General features: G+C 35.3%; 1 protein-coding gene across 7 annotated transcripts in view; it reads left to right on the forward strand.

Annotated features, from left to right (window-relative positions):
• The window catches only part of NAALADL2 (N-acetylated alpha-linked acidic dipeptidase like 2), a 1,339,397-nt gene that overhangs the window by 1,122,935 nt on the left and 191,180 nt on the right, over positions 1 to 25,282 (forward strand). For all 7 annotated transcript variants that reach the window (XM_040480794.1, XM_040480792.1, XM_040480793.1 and 4 more), the window contains one exon: positions 3,885 to 4,031. In XM_040480794.1, the coding sequence (XP_040336728.1) occupies positions 3,885 to 4,031 (147 nt within the window). The remainder of the gene's footprint in view (positions 1 to 3,884; positions 4,032 to 25,282) is intronic.

Consider the following 25,282-nt stretch of genomic DNA (forward strand, 5'->3'; position numbering starts at 1 on the left):
AATGCTTGTTATCAAACATTAAGTATGGAGCGTTTTGAACTCCTTGGATGAAATACTTAATTTGAATTTACTCAGCCTTGTAAATAAATTTAAAAGATTAATTGACCTGCACAAATTTGTTACCAACCTTCTCTCTCCCATGGTGACTAACTTCTAGTAAAATGAAGGAAATTAACATTTCTTTCAATATCCCCCTCAGATATTAGTGTTCACAGGAGTTGAGCAGATCAGTACCTCTTTCTTACCCAGTATAGACTCACCACAATCCAATAAAGTGTTGTGTGGGAAAACAGCTTACATTAGGGTAGAATACAGTTTTAGGATCACGGAAGGTCTATGAATTTGGCCTAGATTTAAAGTAATGAATAACACAAAGATTTCCAGAACAGGGTTTCTGTGCCAGGAATGTTCTCCTTAAGGGAAATCCCTAGATGAAATGACTTGGGGGGAAAAATCCAGTCTGAAAATTGGGTTCTTTTTTTGTCCTATTTTACTCTGAAAGTAGCTACGAACAAAAGCACTAAAGAACAAAATAAACAGAGGTTTGAGGGTACAGCGCTTCCTTCTCTCATCACTGGTTAAATCACAGGAGAATAGGCAATACAGGAGGAGGCAGTGAGCGAGAGAGACAGAGAAACAAAGAGAGGAGAAATAGTATGAGCTGGTGAGATAAGTCCTCTCCAGAACTTTGCAGGAAAACTGTGGGCTTAGTAGGTCAGGAACAGATCCCAGAAAGACTCCTCAGAGAACTGTGTTGTTGCTGATTCTCTAGTTTTGGATTGGCTTTCTTGAATCTTTTACCCTTCGTTTGTGCTTAACCCCGACAGGAGACTCAAATAGCCAAGAACTTCCAACTGTAGGTTCCAGGCATTTGGGCCTAACAATGCTACTGTTCTGTACTCTAAGTCGACATTTAGCACCATCAATGTGGTTTAGTAGATCTCAACCTTCAAAACATAATTTAAAAACAGTTATAAATAGGGGCACCTGGGTGGTTCAGTGAGTTGGGCATCCAACCCTGGCTCAAGTCACGATCTCATGGTTTGTGAGTTTGAGCCCCATATCGGGCTCACTGCTGTCAGTGCAGACCCCACTTCAGATCTTCTGTCCCCTTCTCTCTGCCTCACCCCCACTCTTGCTCTCTCAAGAATAAACAAAACATTTAAAAAAATTCTAAATAATGCTCATTCTGTCGCCATCTTGATTGGTTTACAAAAAGAATTTTTACAAATGACAGAGGTGGTAATACAAACCTTTAGGGAAAAGATAGATTTATTAATAAATGGATGAAGTAAAGCAAGCCAGAGTAGGGAAAAGAATGTGGAAGTATTTTAAGGGATGTAATCCTGAAGGTTGGATGTTGCCTTTTTGAGTTGGCTGAAAAATAGAGAACATATGAATGATGATGTAGCTAGAAGGAATCACAGAAATGGAATGCTATGAAAATATGAGCTAAGCAGTGGGATTAGCCATGGCAAGAACAGAGAGACTTGAGTATCTGTAATGGCTTCAAAAAGAATGTCCTGGGCTGGTGAAAGGCCGAGTAAAACAACAACTGTGCTTTGTGAAACTTGTAGGGCAAACGAATGAAAGTAATATCAAATATTACATTTACATTTCACATTTATTTTTTTTAATTTCATTTTTTCAGGGACACGTATTATGGAATTTAGGATTGTTGGGTTTTGATCCATGACAATCTTCTATTGAGAAAAAAAAATATTTCTAAGGAAAATTTCCTCACAGATTTCTAAGGAAATATCAGCGTGGCTGATATGTGGAGTGCATATTAAGAATTCGGCATGCAAAGATAAATTAAAGCCAAACCTATGTTTCCACTGATGTTGAGTAGGATGTAAGTTCCAAAAAGACACGTAAATAAGGGGAACCATGTAAGTAAAGGGAAAGGAGACTCCTTGTAAAAATTATTTTTAATTTTGTTGGCTAAGCAGCTGGGAGAAGACTAGATTCTATCAAGTCCTTATTAGAAACATAAGAGTGTAACAGTCTAGGTTTCACAAATATAAATGCATGTGGCCACCATTCTGTGAATTTGAATGAGTGAAGCAGGCTGAGCGTGAGACACCAGTGATGGGAAACTGGTAACTATCTTGTCTGCCCAAGACATTCAAAATTCAATTAGGAACAAAAACATTGACTAAACAAATACCTTCAAAGGTGCCAGTTCTCAAAAGCTGAATCTGTCAAAAATACTTGGAATTTGTGCATGACATAAAGTAGTGCCTTTGCTTTTTATAATCCAGTACCTACGGGTCACTCTTTTTTGGGAATATGAAAACTCTACCTAAACTGTCCCAAGTTGATCTAAAACTTTCAGGAATCTTTGCCCCAGGAGTGTATCAGGTAATGAAAGAGAATGAGCTCTCTTTTCAGAAAATCAGGCTTTCAAAAGACACAATTCGGTAGGGTTCACTATAAAAATTTTTAGTTTTTTTTTCATTACTCAAGGTATTTATAAATAACATTAAAATGGAAGCTTGTCTCGTTTATAAATGCTCACTCACACAGGCTTTCCATTTTAAGCGATTTTCACTTTGTTGCAAAGATCTTTCTATTAGGTCCTCAAAGAAAATTGGATAGGTTTTGAAACATTATTATATGTTTGGAAAATCTAGCCCTGTAGTTGAAAAAAGTTGTAAGAATTCATGTTCTAAATATTAAACTACACATTTCTAAATTTTTGATCAGTTATATACATAAAGTATTTTTGAAATTATATCATACCAAAGAAACATGGCGGGGGGGGAGTATGGTTGAAGAGTCAATGTCTTTTTTTAAATGTTTATTTGATTTTGAGAGAGAAAGAGAGCACAAACCAGAGGGGCAGAGAGAGAGGGGGACAGAACATCCAAAGCAGGCTCCCCACTGACAACAGAGGACCCATTGCAGGGCTTGAACCCATGAACAGTGAGATCATGACCTAAGCTGAAGTCAGATGCTCAACCGGCTGAGCTACCCAGGCACCCCAAAGTGCCAATGTCTTGATTCAATGACAAACATATATTGAATACATTATGCTGGACATTAGATGTGATGTTCTCATTGCTGTTGTTTCACTTTTCTCATAATTACTGCTGAGGAGATTGGCATTTTTTCATAAAATTTTCATACTTGAGACTTAAGGGAATATACTTTTAAGAATAAACGGAGGGGCACCTGGGTGACTCAGCTGGTTGAGCATCCGACTCTTGGTTTTGGCTCAGGTCATGAACTCACAATTCATGGGTCCAAGTGCCTCACTGGGCTCTGTGCTGGTGGCAGGGAGCCTGTTTGGGATTCTGTCTCTCTTCCTCTCTCTTTGCCCCTTCCGTGCTCATGCTCGCTCTCTCCCTCTCTCTCTCTCTCTCTCTCAAAATAAATAAATAATTTTAAACAAAGAATAAATGGAGAAAATTTCTTCTGTGGTTTTCAAAAATCATTCTAAGAAGAATGGAATTATAACCTGCAAAGCCTTCCTTTAAATTTATTGGAAAACTTGAAAAAAAAACTCTAAACTTTTTAGGGGCTCAACATCATTTTAAAATATTTCAAATTAAAGAGTCATTACAGTTCTTAATAATCTATGATAAAAATATTTGTGAAGCACCAACAGCAAGCGGAGTTTGATTTGAGCCAGCACTAGTCACAGTTTGGTGAGCATCAGAACCATAGGGAAGTGTTACCAGGTAGGCTCCTGGGCTGCATCCTCAAAGGTTCCCATTCCCATTCTGGAGGACAAGGGGGGAGCCTAAGCATTTTTATTTCCAGCAGGTTCCTGGATGACATTGATGCAGCCAATGTATTGACCACATTTTGAGTAGCACTGATTTTGGGGTATCCCAAGAAGCAGAATGTATGCTAACAATTTAAATTATGTTTTTCAGAAAAATAATTTCAACTGCTCCAGAAGAGCTAAGTGTCAAGAAACCAATGTCAGTTCTGTACAGATAGAAGGTGATGCTGATTATTTCATCAACCATCTTGGAATTCCCACCGTGCAGTTTGCCTATGAGGACATCACAGCATTAGAGGTGATTGTTCCTAAAATAATACACACACACACACACACACACACACACACACACACACACATATAGCAGATATGCAGAATTTGATTTTATCCTGGCTGTTTGCTTTCTTACCAAATAGGTCACTATAGGGAGCTGCTTCATTTAAAGAGTTATTCTTGTTGTTCAGAGGCTTTGTAACAGTATTTGAAAACATCAGCTCTTTTCAGTAGTGTTGAATTCAATTTAAAAAGATTTATACTGTCACTCACATTTTCACAGTGTGCTTCGCAACAAGAAATTTGCAGTAGTTGGATTAACATCAAAACATAATTGTAATCTTCAGTATTCACAGAAACAGATGACATGTGCAATAGATTCTCCTCTCCTTGCCCAAGGGAAAATGTGTTTCACGTGCTGTATATTAATGTGAGTCTTGTGGATTAGCTGCCCAAAGTTTGTCAATAGTTTGCGTGCCCAAAAAGATACTACTTTTTTGTGCGGATAGGAGGCTTTTTCCCCAAGATTATCACAGAGGCCTGATTTATCTTAACTAAGTCTATGTTCATCCATCTGTTGGCCTTCAAACCTTTTGATCTGTCTCATAATTATGTCACAGGAAACTTGTTCTCTGCAAAACCAAACCTGTTGAGATATTTTGCCTTTCACAAGTTGTACATGCTTTATTGGGAGCTATTTGAAACATGGGGTGGCCTGTTGGAGGTGATTATTAAATTGACAAAACTGTGGCTGAAAAATAGATTAAAGCCTGCTTTGTTCTTCAACTGTAGATGCTTCTGAAAAGTTGTGTTTGAATTGCATTTTTATAGGCTCAAATTCAGACACATAATATCTTGATTTCTGCTAGCTTCAGGGATATTTAGCTGCATGTTTCTCTGTAGCTCATCTCCCACGCTCATCCCTTAGTTCCTCTGTAAACAGCTAATGGTCACTAACAACTTAAATTCACGGAGGGAAAAACTCTGGGTGAATCCTATTGTAATGGGATGAATTCTTGGATAATGGAAAAGTTATTGTAATTTATCTTTTTTTAAATTGTATTTTCATCTGCTATTGTTGGGTAAAAATGGGATACATGTGTAGAGGTATCTTATCTTTTACCAAGCCTACTATAAACACTTAAATGTAATCAATGTATTAAGGCGTTAACTCATTTTTAATTTTCCTGCTTACTATCTATTATATTTTTTAATGTTTATTTATTTTTGAGAGAGAGAGAGTGTGTGCACGTGACCAAGTGGGGGGCAGAAAGAGAGAGGGAGACAGAGGATCCAAAGTGGGCTCTGTGCTGACAGCAAAGAGCCCAATTTGGGGCTCAAACTCACGAACTGTAAGATCATTAGCTGAACCGAAGTTGGGTGCTTAACTGACTGAGCCACCCAGGCACCTCTCCTGCTTGCTATCTTTTAATATCTCTTCATCATCCTCCCATCTCAGCTCATCCAGCTCATGTCATGTTAACATGTTGAATGATAGCTTTTTTTCCATACATATCTAATTCATCCTGGTTGAATTTTAAGCCAAGAATTTAGGCAGATAGAATAGGATAGCCTTAGGAATGGGTCTATACTTAACTCTTGACTCTGAAACTTACTGGACAAATGAGTTAAACTCTTTCAGAATTATTTTACATTACAGATAAGGAACCTTGGTATACTTAATGAATCTACTTCATAGAGCCCTGGTAAGGATTAAATGAGACTGCATATAATGGACTTAGCTAATATTGAGCATATAATAAGTTCTCCATCAACCATAGCTATTGTGATAGGTATGGTTATCTAACTGTAGGTTCAACCTATTAGTGGAAGAATTTCTGTACTTTTTAGACAAGAACACATTTAGTGGAAAGGGGGAGTTTGTTAATTATTAGGGAAAATAAACTTCTAAGGCTGAAGCGATGGGATCTAATGAGGATCAGTTAGAGAATCTGAGGTGTCAGTAGAGAGATTTGGAAACAGGTCACAGTGAAGTTCTAAGAAGGCACTGTTATCACAGTGAAACTCCTGTGGCTAAAGTCTATCTACTAGAACTGGCTTAGTTTGAAAAAGCTCATCAGTTTTTCAAATGATACCCCAAATGTTTAACTCCCATCAGCAAAATTATTTTTTATTATATTTGTCTCTAAAAAAGCAATTAAAGAGAATCTCCTATGCTTTTTAACAAATGACCTTGTTTATAATGCTTTAGTGTGGAAAAAAATTTTAATGGATTTGTTCCTTGCAAAATATAAATGCTTCAGATGAGATAATTTTGTGTAGTGAATTCTTACAAGAACAAATAATAACATTTGCTTTCTGTGTTAACCTATAATAAATAACTGTATACACTGACAGGAATCATAAACATTGACAGGCTTTATCCATGATATAAAGAATATTTATTCCATGTCAATTATGAAAGCAGGTGAGGAAATCAGAGCTTTTTCATGAATTTACTATTAGATATAAAAATATAATGTATGTATATTTTTACATATCATGTAATATATAATGCATATCATATATAAAATAACATCTACAACTTACTGAGTATTTGATGTGCTAAGTATTTTTATCTCCTCTTACCTAATATTTATAATATCCTAATGAGTCAGCTTTTATTATTAACACTTATTTTGCTGAGAATGAAATGAAGCTTAAAATCAAGTAGCTTATCCAAGGTCATAAAACTAATCAATAGCGAAGATAGTAGTTGACTTTAGATCTGTTTAACATAAGCCTGTATTCTCAGCTATTACACTGAAGTTTGCAAATTGGAAGCCCAAGGGCAAAATCCAGTTCACAGATATATTTTGTTTGCCCTGAGCTTTACTAAAAAATTGCTTCTCCCATGAAAACAATTGGCTAACTTGTGCATTACTCACCAGCTTCCCATGTTCTTTTTTAAGGAGTGCCATGTTGTTTGTCCTAGAGTGCAGTTAAGAAGAATATTTCTTAATGCCTGTTGCTATCACAAGTTGGGAAATGAAACAATCAACCTAAAAAGCCACATGTTTCACCAGACTTTCATTTTGAGTGAAAGAGCCAAAGTGGATAATTCTGCAGTCCTTTTCACTTTATAAATTGTATGTGTTCTAAATGAGCTAAGTTTATGATTATACTCCTGTTTTTGCAGAAATTATCTTTAAATTTTATTTGGGTGATTATAATGCTAACTTTAGTATTTCTGCCATATTTTTTAATCCAGCAGATTGAGTATAGATCTATTATGGTCAGTTTTAACAAGCTAATAATGATAATAGGAAAAAAAAAAACTCTAGAAAAACAAAGTAGTGCCACAGACACCACTTTTAATGGACACATGGGATATTATTCTAAAATTCTTTTTTGATGTAACATGACATTTTATAACATCAGTCCCCAATATTTCATGTTTCCATATTCCCACCAGTACCTTTCCCCTGTAGTGTCTCTGGGTGCTTATAGATTGCATAGATTGCTGGAAGAACATTTCATCTTTAGTTTTTCTTGAGGTCTATAGACTAATTTTCCAATAATTAAATTTCACAAACGCAAAGCAATGTATGGATTTTCCAAATGCTAGAATTATTCCTTCTCATAAAATATTGCCCTGTTAATTGAAATGTCTCTAGTTGTAAGTTTCATTTAAATAAGGTTTTCAATTTGTAAACATTGATGCACCTGTTAGAAGAAGCATTCTGCACAGATTAAAAACAATGCAGAGACTGCTGAAAAGGAAATGAAAAGACAGATGCTTTCTGATTAAGAGTGCAATATTTATGACAGGCTGGTGGTCCGATGCACATTTCTTCTGTCACTTAACAGCTGTTTCACATAATTTTTGTTCCAGATCAGTATATTTACTCTCCATAGGGCATGTCAGAGGGTCTGGCTTTCTTAGTATATCAGAAGATCAATCCATGCCCTAGCAAGCTTTCTACCACAAATTGAAGCTCTGGTTCCTCACTCTGCTTAACCTTATATTTTTTGCTCTTCTGCTTGAAACATTCTATTTTAAACCCAATTTACCTCTATAATGGAGCATTTAACATTTAAATGATAATGAGATAAAGAGGTATTATAGCTTTTATATAGCAGAGTTTTTTGCATAATTGTTTCAATATCATTTAGTAACCCAGCAACTGAAAGCCAAGTAGCATAGGTGTTTTGAAACTCTTATTCTTTTTAGGTTAGATGGCTTTGATATCAATTTTGATTCTTAAACTGATATACAGCAGCAGGAGTGTGTGTGTGTGTGTGTGTGTGTGTGTGTGTGTGTGTGTGTGTGTGAACTTTAACATTAAGGTAACTTTACCACATAAAAATAATTCGTTCAGATAAAATACAGGTACAATACTACAATATACATGTACACATTCTGGAACAAAGTAACTCATGGTTTATATCTTGATTCTTCATGTTTTATTCTACTAAGTAGAAGAATCATCTATTTTACTTAAATTAGTGATAATTCTTTCATTACATTTTCCGTTAGGAGCTTAGTCTTTGACACTGTTATATTAACAGATTATAAAATGGTTCAAAAAGCTCTTGACTTAAGGAACCAAATAGTTGTGTGTAGCTATGCATATGTTGTACTGATGTTTTGCAGTATCTGATAGAATCTGTTTCATCGCTATGAAACTTATGTCACTCAGAAATGAGATTTTACCTTTCTACTTTCTACTTCAAAATGCCAGTGAGAAAGGGGATGCAAAGGGGTGCTTTAGAGTTCTCTCTAGTTCATTACTTTTCTTTATAATTTATTTTAGGAAACGTACTTTCAGTGTCAATCAAAGCATATGGTATTATATTCAGATCAGACTTGATTCATTTAGGGCAGAGGTTCTTAAACATTTTGTTCTAAAAACCCATTTACCCTCTAAAAGTATTGAAAACTCTAAAGAAAAGAGCTCTGGTTTATGTGGCTAGTGTGTGCAAATGTTTACTACATTAGGAATTAAAACTGAGAAAAATGTATATTTACTTAAAAATAAATAATAAACTTGTTATGAATTAATATAAATTATTTTTGAGGGGCGCCTGGGTGGCTCAATCGGTTAAGTGTCAAACTTCGGCTCAGGTCAGGATCTCGCGGTTTGTGAGTTCGAACCCCACGTCGGGCTCTGTGCTAACAGCTCAGAGCTTGGTGCCTGCTTCGGATTCTGTGTCTCCTCCTCTCTCTGCCCCTCCCCTGCTCATGCTCTGCCTCTCTCTGTCTCTCAATAATATACATTAATTTTTTTAAATTTTTTTTCAACGTTTTATTTATTTTTGGGACAGAGAGAGACAGAGCATGAACGGGGGAGGGGCAGAGAGAGAGGGAGACACAGAATCGGAAACAGGCTCTAGGCTCTGAGCCATCAGCCCAGAGCCCGACGCGGGGCTCAAACCCACGGACCGCGAGATCGTGACCCGGCTGAAGTTGGACGCTTAACCGACTGCGCTACCCAGGCGCCCCTACATTAATTTTTTTAAATATATAAATTATTTTTGAGAAAGAGAATTATATTTCCCAAGATAAGAAAATATAAATTAGAAGAGTGGCATTATTTTACATTTTTGCAAATGTCTTTATTGTGTCTTAATATGGGATAGCTGGATTCTCATATGTGTCTCTATATTTAATCTGTTGTTATATGTTGTTTTGTTTGAAATGTATAAAGAAAATCTGGTCTGATAGTCTCTTCACATAATGGCATGTTTTTCTTTGATGCTACACTGGGACTTGACAGGGATTAGTGTTCTAAAGGTTAGTTTCAATGTGGAATCTGAAACCATATTGATGACCTTTTTGTAACCTGTACACTTATGAATATAGAGAGAAAATGAGAGTGTGAAGGCATGTAATGTCATTATTATTATGAAAATAATGTCCATCTCAGGGATCTTTGAGAGTCTCTGACCACACATGGAGAAATGCTCATCTGGGGAAATGGCCTTGGTTAAACTAGCCTACTTCACCGTTTATATCTGACAAGGTGTTCAACATTTCTCTCTTTCAAGAATTTGAACTGTAATTCTATATAAACCTGCGTGTGTATTTTCCTGGCATCTTTGGGTATTGCTATCCCATTCACCTGACAAACAGCATGAAGAAGGGAATATAACACTCTCATAAACTGTGACTCTACGAAGAATTCCACTTCTGAGAAGCCTTCTTTTAGAAGAGAAGGTTAAACCCCAATCAACAAATCAACAGTTATAGAGCAGACTTGAAAAGCTTTGATTGTACAGTATATGAAATGCCTGTCACAGAGGGAGTGCTATTAAAGTGGCTATATGTTTCCAGGAGCCTGAGGAGTAAACACAAGAAATTGAAATATGAGACAGATATTGAAAAAACAAAGAATGAAGAAACTCTTAAGACTCAAATGGATAATTCAAAAGATCATACTTCAAATTGCCTAATATTTAGAAATGGCTGCAAGGAGGACAGATTTCCCCTAACAGTTGTCCTTGCTTGGAATACTAAGTAAGAACATTTATTCCAAATGCCTATCACCATTAGATCAAAATATGTTGTATATGGACTGTGTTTTAGCTCTAATGCTATTTCAGAGGTTGTCTTGTGATCATCCCTGCTATGAGGATACTTGTTTCATAGTAAAGTTTTCGATAATTTCTGTCATAATACTTACAGGTGAGTTCAATGACAGACTATGTCTTAAGTTTGGCATCATTTAAGTTAAGAACATAGGGTGACTTTCATGTGATTTATTCAGATATTTGTTAATTTGAACTCATTAATTTATTTGGCCAGCAGTTATTAAATATTTGCTGTAATCCAGTGCTATGTTAGAAGTTCAAAGATGAATAAAATCTGCTCTCTTTCTCTTAAAGAGGTCACAGTCTAGGTTAGGACTCAGACATATAAATAATCAAGTGAAGAAAGGGCAGTAGAAGTTCTCTTAACTGACTTCCACTTAATCAATTTGTGGACTTCATTGACAATTCCACTCCCTTAAAACACAAAGATCAATACCCCAAGCCTCCTTGAAGCTCATCATAGTAGATCCTTTCTGAATTTTTGCACACTTGTGTTTTCTCAGGTTATGTGGTATGGTTGTCTGGAGTCAGCTGTATTGTCAGATCTGTATATGCTCTTGATGTTTGTTATAAATAATAAGGTATTTTAATTGCAACATAAACTTGTGAATCATGAATATGAAAAAAAAATTACTTCTAAGAAACCTATAGTTTAGATAACACCCTGAAAGGTGAATTCCTACTAAAAAACTGATATGTGGTATACCAAACAACTCTTAGAGATTTGGAGAAATTGTAGTAATCTTCAGTTTCCTTCACAAACATCTCTAATAATTCCACTTTAAATAAAAAGCAACTTGAAATGTAGAGAACTTCTAGGACAAGAAAGAAACAACAGAGCTTTATTCAACAGGTCAGTGTTTAGAGCAAATATCTTGTTTTTTTCATCAAAATACTGGCCAATAAACATGCACTCACTCATACTCTAAATGCACTCATGCATGCACTCATATACTCTAAATTAGTATATATTACTTTACAGATGTATTTTTATTTTTACTGATTATTTAATTGAACTAGCTTCTAAATAACTAACCTGCCAATCAGTGGGACAAATCATATTGATTAAGATGGCTTATACTATACGGTGAAGTGATAGAGGGAAGGTTGTATCAAGGAAAATTATATTTAACACATATAACATTTGTGGTAGACATTGTTTTAAGTCCTTTAAACATGTTAGTTCATTTAAATTAATTTGTGTACTTATAACTAGTACTTATGAGGAAGGTACTAGTACTACTACTTTCATCAAAGTTGAAAGCAGGCACAAAGTGATCAAGTAACTTGGCTAACATCACACATCTACTAAGTGGTAGAATAAGGTTCAAACCAGCACTGTAGAACCAGGTATCTTGGCTTTTCCCCCTAGCCTTAAACTGTTTCTCAAGGTTTTCTACATTAAATGAACTAGTTCTAACATGCTTTCCACCTCGCACTGTATTCATAGTGCAATGTGAAACCATGGTATTTCTTATTTCTTCTCCTTTCCTATACAAATGGTCTAAACATTTCAGATTTGACAATTCTTTTTTTTTAATGTTTATTTATTTTTGAAGGAGAGAGAGACAGAGCATGAGCAGAGGAGGGGCAGAGAGCAAGGGAGACAGAGACTCTGAAGCAGACTGCAGGCTCTGAGCTGTCATCACAGAGCCTGATATGGGGCTCGAATCCACGAGCTGTAAGATCATGGCCTGAGCCAAAGTTGGACACTTAACCAACTGAGCCACCCAGGCACCCTTCAGCTTTGACAATTCTTAAAGTTAAGCAATAGCTAGAAGTGGGTAATATTTCTGTACTGAATTTAAAATAAGCCCATAACTTATATATTATGACAAAACTGATATGAAGGTTTTGTTATGGTAATATATACAGTCTCATCCAAAAAAATAGTTTATAATTTTATTTCAAAGTTAATTCTGGAATATGAGGACAAGCATAAGTTTGTCTCTTCTAATTTCAAAGGTAATGACATATTTCTTCAAGTGGAATGTTATGACATCTGAAACCATTTTGGAGATTATGACATCTGAAACCATTTAGAGTCACTTAGATGAATTTTTAAAACGAATAATTAAAAATGTTAATAGCAATTTTGGTACCCATATGCTCTAACTATAAACTCCAAGAGGAAACAGCGTATCTAGAGCTCATGAGGCTGTGGATGATGACTATGGCCATGATTGAATTTCCTTGTCCATTCTCTAACCTTCACAACTCCATACAATTTTATTTGCATCTGGAATTGTAGATTTTTAACATCTGTTTCACAGTTTATAGTGTTTCAGACAGAAGCTTATAGTTTTGTTTTTTTATTAAGCAAATGTTTCTATAGAAACTACAAAGAAAGACACAACAGTGGCCTTTGAAGTCTCATCAATGTTAAAAAGAAATGGATCGAAGCCAAGGCCACTTGGCTTTTAAGGATCACTATTGCTTCCTCATGAAAGTTCTGTTGTTTATATCAATCTCAAGAGAGCTACAGTTGTCTTCTGTCTTTCATGATGCTCTCTCCCTGTGATTTTAAGTGAATGGAGAGGATTCTGAAGGAGAGCAAAGTATTTATCAGTATTTTGATTTCTATAGTCTCTTGTCAATAGCTTTAGTGTTGAAATTATTTTGACCCATTTTCCTCTTTATTAGTGAAGAATGTTTTAAGTCTAAATAGTGTAGTGTATATGTAGTACAGATAAGTGGGTAAAAGTGGGAAAAAAATAAACTAACTTTATGCACAAGGTCATTTTTAGTTCTTTAAATTAGTATTTTGTCACTTTACTTTTATTCATTGATAATTGTTATCAGAGAAAATGTTATACATACTCCATGTTTAGAGACAATTTATTCTTCTAGTTTAATTTTGAGAAGTTTTAAAATGTTCTATTTACTTTTGAGAGAGAGAGAGAGATCACAAGCAGGGGAGGGACAGAGTGAGAGAGAAAGAGAATCCAAAGCAAGCTCTGGGCTCTAGCTGTCAGTGCAGAGTCTGATGTGGCCTTGAACCCACAAACTGTGAGATAATGACCTGAGCCAAAGTTGGATGTTTAACCAACTGAGCCACCCAGGTTCCCCCAGAGACAATTTCTAATTTATCACTTAAGTATACATATATGAAAGTTGAATTAAAAAGAAATTTCATATTAATATTGCTGAGACCTGTTGTTAGAAATAATAAAATCAGATAAGGACATGGCAAAATATTGTGGTTAAATGCAAGGCACTTCTTTTCTGTACTGGCCACAGGTCCAGGTTAGGTATGGAAGCTCCATTGCCTGTCACTGGTTGCAGACTCCCACCAGTTGTGATTTTGGACAATCCAAGTGGTCAGGGTAAGATCAAAGGCATCTTCAGTGAGAAGATGGTCATATGAATGGTGAGTCCACAGATGTGCCTCACCCAGAGTTTCTCTGATGGACTGACTGAAAAACAAAACAAAACACTCATAGATTCATTGGCTTTTAGAGCAACAGTGATCATTGAACCCAATTAGCTTAATTTATTCCTCTGTAGTAAAAAGAAATAGAAACTTAGATTCAGCGACTCAAACAAACAAAAAATTAAGTCCATACTTAGTTATTCCTGCTCCCAGCCCAATGCTTCTATCTATAGCTGTCCTCTGCTATGCTATATGTTCTATTCTTTTTCACTTCTTTCCTCAATTTTCTTCTCTCCCCCCTTTCCAGACTGGCTTCTTTCACCATTTCCTGCACATAAGGTCATACTCTTCATATCCTTTTCTTCTTTTTCACTCTCTGACTTTTCTGGATGGTTTTTTGCTCCCATTCTCTTTTCTCCCATTGTATTTTCCATTTTTTTGTCTTTTTTTGAAATTTAGTCTATTTAAAGTGGCTTGATGTGTTTAATTTGATCAAATGTGAAGCTATAGCCCAGTTTTCCCCCCAACATTTTGGTGTGTAAGGCAATGGTACAAATGGGGGCTGTTATATGGTATGGCTAAATGGTTTAAATAAACGATTTGAATGTTATAAATCAAACTAAAAATGTTAAATAACAGATACCTTTTCCTCCTGATCGGACCAACACCTGTTTAAAATTATTGGAAAGGCAGGGTTGAATTTAATGTTTGCAGACTCATGAGAATCCTATGCCACAAGGTGGTGACAGAAGAGGAATTGGCCCTCAGCTTCTAACCCTTGATCCTTGACCCACCGTTCTTTTTCTGCCCACCCTTGACTCTGTCCCATACCATAAGGGGCCTTGTATAGATGTGTGGACACCCAGTCTGCACTTTGAAGCATAGTTCCTAGCACTGACATGGCTGCTTCTCACCCACTTCCTGGGCCTAGGTTTGTATACTGGAAGCACAATCTTCTCTGAAGATTGTAGACCTGGAAAAGAAGCCTGTCCAGTTGCTGAAAACAGATATAAGGCTCTTTGAGAAGGGAATTCTGAGATTCTAGGGTTCAAGGTAACTAGAACTTAATCTAGAAAGGGAGTTCTGGACTCTGAGGAGGCACATCTGTCTGTGTTGATTTAAGATCAAAAGACCTTGGAAACAAAAAGTGACTAAACTCTAGGTACTGAACATTAGGTATGGCAAACTGTAGATGATCCTGGTGTATGAGAATAAATAGTCTTGAATAAACCTGTTCCAATGCTTGCAGTAGGTTATCTAAGATTTGTCATTAAGAAAACTGGAGACCTGAACCAATCATTATAGGATCATTGGTAGTATCAGCTGCTTGTAGATATAACCTGGGTTCTAAAAGGTGTGGCTATCTAATGGTTGTGACAATGAAGCTATGAGGTACTGAATATACCAAATCACTTCCAGGATATAGTTGAATATGTGTTCCAAAATTTTAAGCTTAATGGAGTATAAAAAGAAGTGAGAACTTGTCAAAATGAAAAATAGTCAGTTAAATAGATAGTGTCTGGGATGTATGTTACAAAGCAAGAGTTCGTTTTAGTAAACTTTCTTTTATTTTATATATTTTTTAAAGTTTATTATTTATTTTTGAAAGAGAGGGAGAGTGCATGAGTGAGGGAGGGACAGAGAGAGAGAGAGAGAGAATCCCAAGGAGTTTCCGTGCTGTCAGCTCAGGGCCCAATGTGGGGCTGTAACCCGCAAACCCAGATCATCACCTGAGCTGAAGTCCAGGGTCCAATGCTTAACTGACTGACCCACCCAGACACCCCTATTTTAGTAAACTTTCTAAGCAAAGAAACGCATGATGGAACTTTGAACAAACTCTGGGAAGTCTTCAAGTGCTGTCTTCTCTGTCATCTACTCCATTTTGAGGATTATGATCATGTACTACTATAAAAAGTTAATAAAGTCATGTGTTTTATGAGCCCAAATGGTTTGTATATACATACCAAAATATTTTGAGCAAAGAACATGTTTGGATATTTTTTGACAGAAGAACAGTAGAATTTCTGTATTTGAATCTTAATGAGAAAAATGTAAATTCCAACCTAAAACACAAGTCAGAAAACTAGAAAAAAAAGAGGGAACATTGGTTAAGAATTTAGTCAGAATTAATTTAGTTTTTCTATATTCTGCTGGTAGCCATAGTCTTTTTGAATATATCTTGAAAAGAGAGCCCTGCTATGTAGCATAATGTAAATAAAATACTATGCGAAAGCAAGATACTACTCTTTGCTTGAAATGCAGTTATTGGTAATTTTATATTCATTAAATAAGTTTATGAATGAATGGGCGGATACAGTTTTTAAATTAATATTTTGATCAAAGCTACTATGTGCTTACAAACCTTCCCTCCCTCTTTCCTTCCTAACTTCTTTAATCAAATTTTAATCATGTTATGTATATATGGTTGCTATTCATTTATTGAAGATAATATTAATATAGTTTTCATATTGTTTTAAAACATAATTCATAGGATAATTGCATATTTGATGTCGCTATTCACCTATTGTTCGATGTTTGCCTACATAGTTTTGTTATTATAGGTGATATTTTATGGAACCTCTTAGGCTTGATATTTGTTCCTCTCTCCATTCCTCTGAAACAAATTCCTAGGTATAAAGTTTGGGTCAAAGTATGAATATTTTAAGCTCTTCAACATGTTGAAAAAAGGTCTTCCTGAATGATGGTATATTTTAAAATCTTTATGGCAAAGCATTAGGTGGTTCTTTAATCTCAGTCTTGCCAACAGTGTTCGTTAAAAATAAAAAGAAATATTTACCAATCTGATAGGTGAAGTGGGTATCCTGTTCTTTTAATTGATTTTCTCTTATATTAACTTACTCAATATTAATTTACTAACTTATTAAAATATTTTATAAGGATATATAATGTGGAGTCTGTATTTGGAAATGAATATGTCAGCATAGATCAAGATAAATATCTTTCCAGATATAAAAATAGAAATAATATGTCTAAGATATTAACTGAAGGATCCACCCTAAGAAATTATAAATTTGTAATTAATTTAATAATCAGTACCAGGATGACATTCATAAAAGAGTTTATATTCAAGTTTATCAAGGCATGTAACCTGAAGGCTGAACTTCAGGAAGCTTTAAAGTATTTGAAGTGTTGAAACTGGAAAATAGAAAATGTGTGACAACCAGCTTGACAGGTGTCAGAGATTGCCTTATGAAAGTTCTAGTGTATTGTTCAAAACTACTGCAAGGAAGGAGTATATAGAATTCCTTCTACAAGGTCATAGCAGTTCTTAAGAGGATAGGACAGAGGGGACAATGAAAAGAACTGGAATTAATAGTGTACATAAATCAGCTTTTAATGATTCCAAGGTCATAATTTTAAAATTATAAATACTCGCTTTACTACTGAACAAAGGTAGATATGTGTGTTTAGGGGCGTGCAGGTTGTTAAGAGACCCAGGGCATGATTAATGTCTCTGTAGAGTGGGCATGCCACCCTTTCAAAATAGCTGGGGCTGCTGCTACACTATGATTAACCTGTAAGGCAACAGAAAAATAGACTTGTACCACATTGTACTCTATCATTCCCTGATGTCATTTTTCAGGAGATGCCATGGGGAAAAATGACACTTCATAATGGGTGGGTGGGTGAATGGGGGTTAGGGTGGAAGTAGAAAGTATATATTCCTGAATCTTAATGTATTCATGTCTCTGTTTTATCTGTTTTATTATTGTATTCTATCTGTGTTTCATATATAATAAGAAGCATTATTCTAAAAATGAAGAATGGAACTTAGCTTATTTTAAACACAAAATTTAACTCAGCTGCTAAAAGAAATAGCAGACTCATAGGCCTAGAGGTCACCTAAAAACATTTGTTGGACTTCTTTATGTTTGTAAAAAATAGTCTAGAGAGAGAAAATAATGGCAAGGAACAAATATATTATGGTAACAGGAAAGAAATTTAATCTTTCTCTTCCTTAAAAGTATTAATCATCACCATCAATTAAGTTTAATTGAGCACAAACTATGTGTAGAACAGTACACTCTGTATTAAGAACAAATACAGGTATGATATAATCCATGGTGCTCAAGGGATTTATAATCTCTTTAGAGCATCCGGGCATGAGCATACACAAATAAACGGCAATAAAAGAAGCCGAGGCTTAGTGCCAAGTGATTTCTGTAGACATAAGGTGTCTGAGCCACAGCAAACAGAGGGATTCATTTCAAATTTGAATTATTCTTATTTTCTTACAATTTAAATATACATTTATAAGTTTTTGAACACTGCCATAGATTCTTGAATACTTCCTGAAATATGGATACATCCACCACAAAGAACGTAAATCTCGAGTACCATGGGGGAAAAATAAAACTGAGACTGTACCTGTCAGATGATAAATCAGAGATAGAAATTTCAGCCGAGAGCAGCAGGTCTTACAAGTCTACAAACTCCTGTGCCTCTCTGGAGGTCAAAGTGACAAGTAGCATCATGATGATTTCTTCCATGGTAGTATTTAGAGTCCAATTCTGGAATCATCCATTGAATGGCTACTGGTAGAGTTCATTTATGAAGATATCTATGTACAATTATGTCCTTTGAATTCAGAATCTAGACATCTGATAACATCATTTATCCAGAACATGGCCATAAGCTCATCCACCCAAACTTTAATTTTTGAAATTATTGTTGACTGCTTTCTTCTTCATACCCCAGTCAATTCTTCTAATGCCTATTTTTGCCAGTCATTTTACTGCTGAGTTCAACTTATTTTTTCTTGCAATACATCTCATTGCTATCATTGAATTTCTAGCAGTTGCTGCCTAATTCAGGCCATTCATTATTCCCTCACATCTGGAATTTGGCCTCCTACTTTGGTAGCCTTTTCAGCCACCACTTCATCCTGCAAACTGCTAACCTCTGAAAAGAGTGCTTTGATTATGCCCCTCTTCCCTTTCCCTTCCCTGGCTTAGCAACCTTCCACATTTTCCAGCAAACAATTTTTTTAAGTTTTATTTATTTAATTTTAGAGAGACAGAGACAGCGTGAGCAGGAAGCGGGCAGAGAGATAGAGATAGAGAGAGAATCCCAAGCAGGCTCTGCACTCTAAGTGCAGATCCTGACACAGGGTTTGAACTCACAAAACTACAAGATCATGACCTGAACCAAAACCAAGAGTCAGACGCTTAACCAACTGAGCCACCTAGGTGCCTCTTCCAGCAAACAATTTTTAATGGTCTTATAAATAATATAATGTTTCCCTTCAACACAGCTATTGTTTTTGTTATTCTCACGACATCTAACAGGGCAGTGCCTTGAATTTAATTGTATTCTCTTTTTCTCCTAATAGTGGGTGATTCAACAACAAAATTTATCTTATATTCCTAGAGCCTAGAAGTCAAGATTGAGCTGTCAGTAGGCAGAGTTGGTTCCCTCTGGGGGCTGTAAAGAAGAATGTGTTCCACTTCTCTCTTCTAGCTTCCAGTGATTTTCTGGAAAGCTTTAGCATTCTTCGGCTTCTTAGCTCCATAATTCCAATATTCATATGGCATCCTACCTGTCTCTGTCTCTGTGTCCAGATTTCCCCTTTATTTTTTAAAATTTGTTAATTAATTTATTTATTTATGATAGAGAGTGAAAGAATGAGTGAGCGGGGAGAAGCAGAGGGAATGGGAGAGAGAATCCTAAGCAGGCTCCATGCTCAGCGCAGAGTTTAACATGGGCTTGAGCCCATGACTGTGAGATCATGACTTGAGCCAAAACTAAGAGTCACATGCTTAACTGACTGAGTCACCCAGGTGCCCCAAGATTTCCCCTTTTAATATGGACACAGTCATATTGGATTAGGAGTTACGCTAATGACCTTCTCTTAACATAATAATCTGCAAAGACCCTGTCTCCTAATAAACTCACTTTTCAAAGGTATCGGGGTTTAAGACTTCAACATCTTTAGGAGACACAACCAAATCCAAAACAAACAGCAATATATTAGTAATAATGTGGACTGCAGAGGATTGTGGGGTTTTTGTTTTGTTTTTTAGGAAATCGATTCTTACTTGACTATGTTGCTATTCTTCTATTCCTCAAGTGTTCATTTGAACTTGCAAACTACATAAAATGTTTAACTTTTCCATTCCTTCAATTCCCCCTTTAAATATCTTTTCATATAGATTTGGAACACTTGCTGTTAAGTTTCATTCCTGCTCTTTTAAAATAACTTTAGCAGTTTGGGTCAGGAGGCCCTGACAAAGTACTTAAGTATTTGCAAGTGACACACTGTACATTTGTTTATGTTCCAGTTAGCTGGGTTCATTGGTCTGCATGATTATCTAATCACATTACTATACAATATTGCAAAGTGGAAGTCTGAATAAGCTTCCCGTGATTGGTCATCATAGAAAATAGAATCTTGATTTGCTATGGTTCCAGATGGTGGTTTGCTTATAATAGTTTAGATTTAATCATAATCATTATAAACTAAACGATGCTAAATTATACTATCTTAGAGAGAATTTCCATGTTGTTTGCAACCATGGGCTCTTGCAGAAGGCGTGTCCTTATCCATTGTAGAGATAGGAATAGACTATTATTACTAGGACATTCTTTAAATATTGTCATTCCCTTTACCATAAACAATTAATCCTTAAAATTAGTGCTTCCCAGTTATGAATGTTATTTAGTTGAGATTCATCTTTTGAGCATATCTAAGCAGAATACTTTTTTGATGTTGAGAAACCTGCTCTCCAGTAATATGACAGGTATGTTGAGATTATTGCTAACATTATCAATTTATTTTGAGAAAATATTTTAGCGTACATTGGTATAAAATGTCCCTCATTTTTTAAATTATTTATTGGCAGATATAACTTCAGTATGCAATATTTTATGCTAGCTGTCCAGAACCTCACTCTGTATAGCTTACAGAACATTTATTTTTACCACCTAAGTCATAAAAGTTGTTTTCCATATCTTCAGTGAAACTTAACTACAGGCAAGAAGAAGTGAAGAAATTACCTGTCACATTATTCACAGGCCAGACCAAGATACTGTAAATACCATGGCCCACTAAGCTAATTTAGAAGAAAAAATGGAAAGAGGTTTTTAAAAGATGGCATTTATATGTAATATATGTAGAAGAGTTTAGGGTTTTGACAGTTTGAGATTGTATCCTCTTTAGAGAGAATGCATAATGACTTTTATTTCTCTTGAAATATGCATAACTTCTTGAAGGTAACTTTCAACTCTCATTAGCACTTTTCAAAGCAAGTTTCCCATCTTTATGAAAGTAAAGGGTACAACATACCTGAACTTTGAATAGAGTGAATGTTTACTTATCAACAATTCAATAATTTTCCCTCTTGGATGGATCGTTCACTCCATTCATTTGTGGGAGAAAAGGTCTACTATGGACATACAAGTTTTGGTTTAACTGTTCTATTATTAAGTCTTTTAGCTAATCAGCATTACGAGAATATATCTAATTCTAGCAAAAGTATGGAATGCTGTTAAGATCTGTTTGTGGAAATGAGTTTGTGGGTAAGAATGTGGCTCTTATTGATTGCCCATCCTTGTTTCTTACTGACTTGTAACCTTTTACAAGTTAATTAAACTATAATCTCTTCATCTATAAAGTGAGAGTTCCTAATGATACCTGCATCATGATTACATTGAGTATTATATCACAGTTTCTCAACCTCAATACTATGACATTGTGCCAGATAATTCCTTGTTGTGGAGCGCTGTCCTGTGTTTTGAAGGATGTTTAGCAACATCTCTGGCTCTATTTACTAGATGCCAGTATAGCTCTCCTCACCTGAGTTGTGACAACCAGAAATGTCTCCAGGTATCACTGAAATCCCCAAGGGAGTCCAAATTCCCCCAGTTGAGGATCACTGGATTACACGATTATCAGTATCTACATTTATAGAGAAAGAGCTTTGCACAGTTTCTGGCATATAAATGCTCAGTAAACTTTAGCTATGATTACCATATAACTGACAGTCTTTTATTATATCTTTTCTGAAGAGTCATACTCTTTAAAAACATGAACACTATCTCTGTTCTCTCTACATATGTACATGTGTATATAAATATGTCTGAATATATATGTGTATACCTATATGTGTACATGTATTTTACATATTTTCTATTATTCAAAGTAACGAGGGACATAACAAAATTGCTAATATCTACAGATAATCATCGAGCCTCATTAGTTTCATTGTCTTGGCCACTAAAGATCAGAACTTTGCAAAAGAGATGCACTTAAATTTATCTCTCTCCTATATGACCATGTAAGAATATAGACATAGGGAATGGCATACAGTGGAGTCAAAAGGTTGTCATCTATTATACAACATTATCAGGATTATGACCAATGAAGATTTTTTTCCTCTAAGACCATAGTTGAGTCCAAAAATAGACCCCCATTTTTTTCAATGCTGCTGATCCCTAAAAGCTTAAAATGGGAAGCATTAAAAGTTTAAAATAAGAAGCAGTGTATGAAAATGTAAAAACTGGTTTAGGTAATTCCATTTTCCTAATGTTAATAATAAAAGTTCCTTGATTTGTTTAGTTTTCTATATATTTTAAGACCTTTTCCTTGTCTCCCATGATTACCTCATATATGCTCTTTAAGTAGAGATTATTCTGACCTTCTTATAGACATGGAGACTGAGATAGAGGTCATACTGCAATTAATTGACAAATATGGGGCAAATAATATTTCTCAAAGGATATAAGTTTTCCCCACCCCACAAGTCTTCAGATGTTTAAGCATGACTTCTATTGCTGTAGCCACGTGCCATTCTGAGAAACTTGCATGATGTTTTCACTTGTGAGCCTTTTCCATTCATCTACCTTTCTTTTTCACTATTTCAAGTTACCTAATCCTTCACAGTGCACTCCAGGGTTATTCCCTCTAACAGACTTTGGTATGCTTTTAGTACATTACTCTACATGAATTGTACTCTTAAATATTCCCCTGGACACTCATTTAGTTGAGTTTTGTACTAAGAGCACACTGACATTGTTAAGGTTAATGACTCAGTGTTTTACAAGTTGAAACACATTTGAGGTTAAATGGATTGTTTGGATCGTTTTATTCAACATTGTGAAGGCCCTGAGTGCGGGTGTTACTTACTGCCTTGGAGGAACATCTTTGTTATACCCTTAATGGTGTGATATCGATGGTGATAATGTATTAGCAAGACTAGCACTACTCTAAAAGTGCTTCTGAAATCTGGGCTATAAAAATTACTGCTAATGAATTTACACTGGCATATAGGTACTATATGATAACAAACATTTATAAAGAATTTTATATATTGCATGGCATGCTCATTTAAAATCTCGTCACATAGGAATCATTAATTCCACTGTGCCTATGACAGTGTTAATGATTAGAGTTTCCTCTCTTGGCCAAAGCTATACAATTACTAAATGGCAATAATAATAATAATGAATAACATTTAAAGATTGGCTACTATGTACTAGACATTATGTTAAATGTTTTGTTATGTATAAATCCACTTATTCCTTAAGAAGTTTAAGTAGCTTTTATGACCATGTAAATATTAAGGAGGAATCTGAAGCCAGGTAGTCTGATTTCAGAGTTCATTCCCTTAACTTCCCCTTATACTTCCTCCCTATACATCATTCATAGAACTGGACTTTGGGTCAAGCCTTCCCAGCTTCCTTTTCTGCCTCCAGGTTTCTCATTTGTCTGCCTCTCTCATTCCAAGATTTTATGTTGATTGACGATTATATGCTAGTTTCTCAGAATCTGTGTATCTCCAGGGCTTAGTGCACCCGCTAAGTCATTCAACACATGCCTGGTGAATTAGTTTATTATGCTTAATTTGTATATTTACAGGAGCCTTTGAAAATATCTGTGCTTATGCCAGCTAAATGACTTAGTTATGGGCATATACAGCATGTTAGCCAGTACTAGAAGAGCATGCAGACCTTTAGGGACATCTGAAATTTCACAATGTAACTGTCTTATCTTAAAAGATGTAAGGCTGCCCTTGTCTAGTAATCTGATTCTGATAAGTTATTCTTAAAATGTTATGTTATCATAAGAAACCCCAAAGCTTCCAAAGATTAAAAACAAATGACAAAGTAAGAAAAAGCATAATATCTACAAAGGGATGAGAATAAGACTGGCATCAGATTTCTCATCAGCAAGTTAGAATAGTATCAGAAAATGGGGGAATGCCTTTAGGGTTTTTAGAGAAAGTTATTTCAAACCTAGAATTCTAAACCCAAAATGTCGATGAATCAATTGTGCAAACAGAATCAGGACCTATTATCTGGGCTCACAGAGCTTAACTGTGCTGTATGTATTCTTAGAAAAGTTTTTTAAGATGCTATTCAACAAAATGAGAAAACCAGGAGAATGTATGTCATGGAATACAGCAAACAATGACTCTGATTCAAAAGAAGAGTGAATGGAAGAAATAAGAGTGAATCTATCCACAAAAACAAATGGTCCAATAAGAAGCAGAGGGACAGAGCATCTGGAAGGACACAGAGATCAAAGCAAGTGTTTCCTAGAAATACTAGGAAAACCCAAAATTCATATGAGAGTTGTAATTTAAATATACTTCCAATTTAAAATCGAGTGTGAAGTCAGTGGAGTTTAAGAATAGGATGGATTTCAAACAATAGATAGAGCAAGTAGTAAGCTGGAAGATATTTGGAATATTTGAAGACAGAAAATGTTTCCTCATTCAGTAAGGAGAGAAAAAACCTGCAACAATCAGAAATTCGGGTTGGGGGGGGAGGGATCAAAACCAAAACAAAGCTAAAGCATGACCAAAATATGAAGTTGATTTGTGTCTCTTGATTTTGATCAATAAGTAAGAAAGGAAAATCTTTATCAATAATATTTTTGAGTGGAATGGGCTGAGTGGGTTATATGTTTTACTGGCCAGAAATGTATGTAATTTTGACAGCCTACTTGCCTCAGCAGTGAATAACAGTTACATAATCAAAATGTTATATATATTGTTTATTGGTTTTCAACTTTTAAAATAAAGCTATATATAAATTAGTAATATAATAGAATGTAAATAATAGGAATCTTGTCAATATAAAAGTAACAAATGTGGCATTTTTAGAAATTAAAGAAGTATGGAGACACTAATATCTTAATCTTACATGGGGAGAAATTGAGATACAATTAATCGTCGTTGGAACTAAAAATAGAGATTTAATTATTTTAAAATTTTAAAGATATGCAGGAACTAAGCATAGTGTTGGGGTAAAGGATATTAATTTGGTGGCTGTTTATGAACTGCATCTATCTTTAATACATGATGTTAATACAAAATTTAAATTTATAAATTAATAACAGTAATAGT

Source organism: Herpailurus yagouaroundi, unplaced genomic scaffold, assembly GCF_014898765.1.
Source record: "Herpailurus yagouaroundi ecotype Mexico unplaced genomic scaffold, PumYag 159, whole genome shotgun sequence".
NCBI classification, from domain to species: Eukaryota; Metazoa; Chordata; class Mammalia; order Carnivora; family Felidae; genus Herpailurus; species Herpailurus yagouaroundi.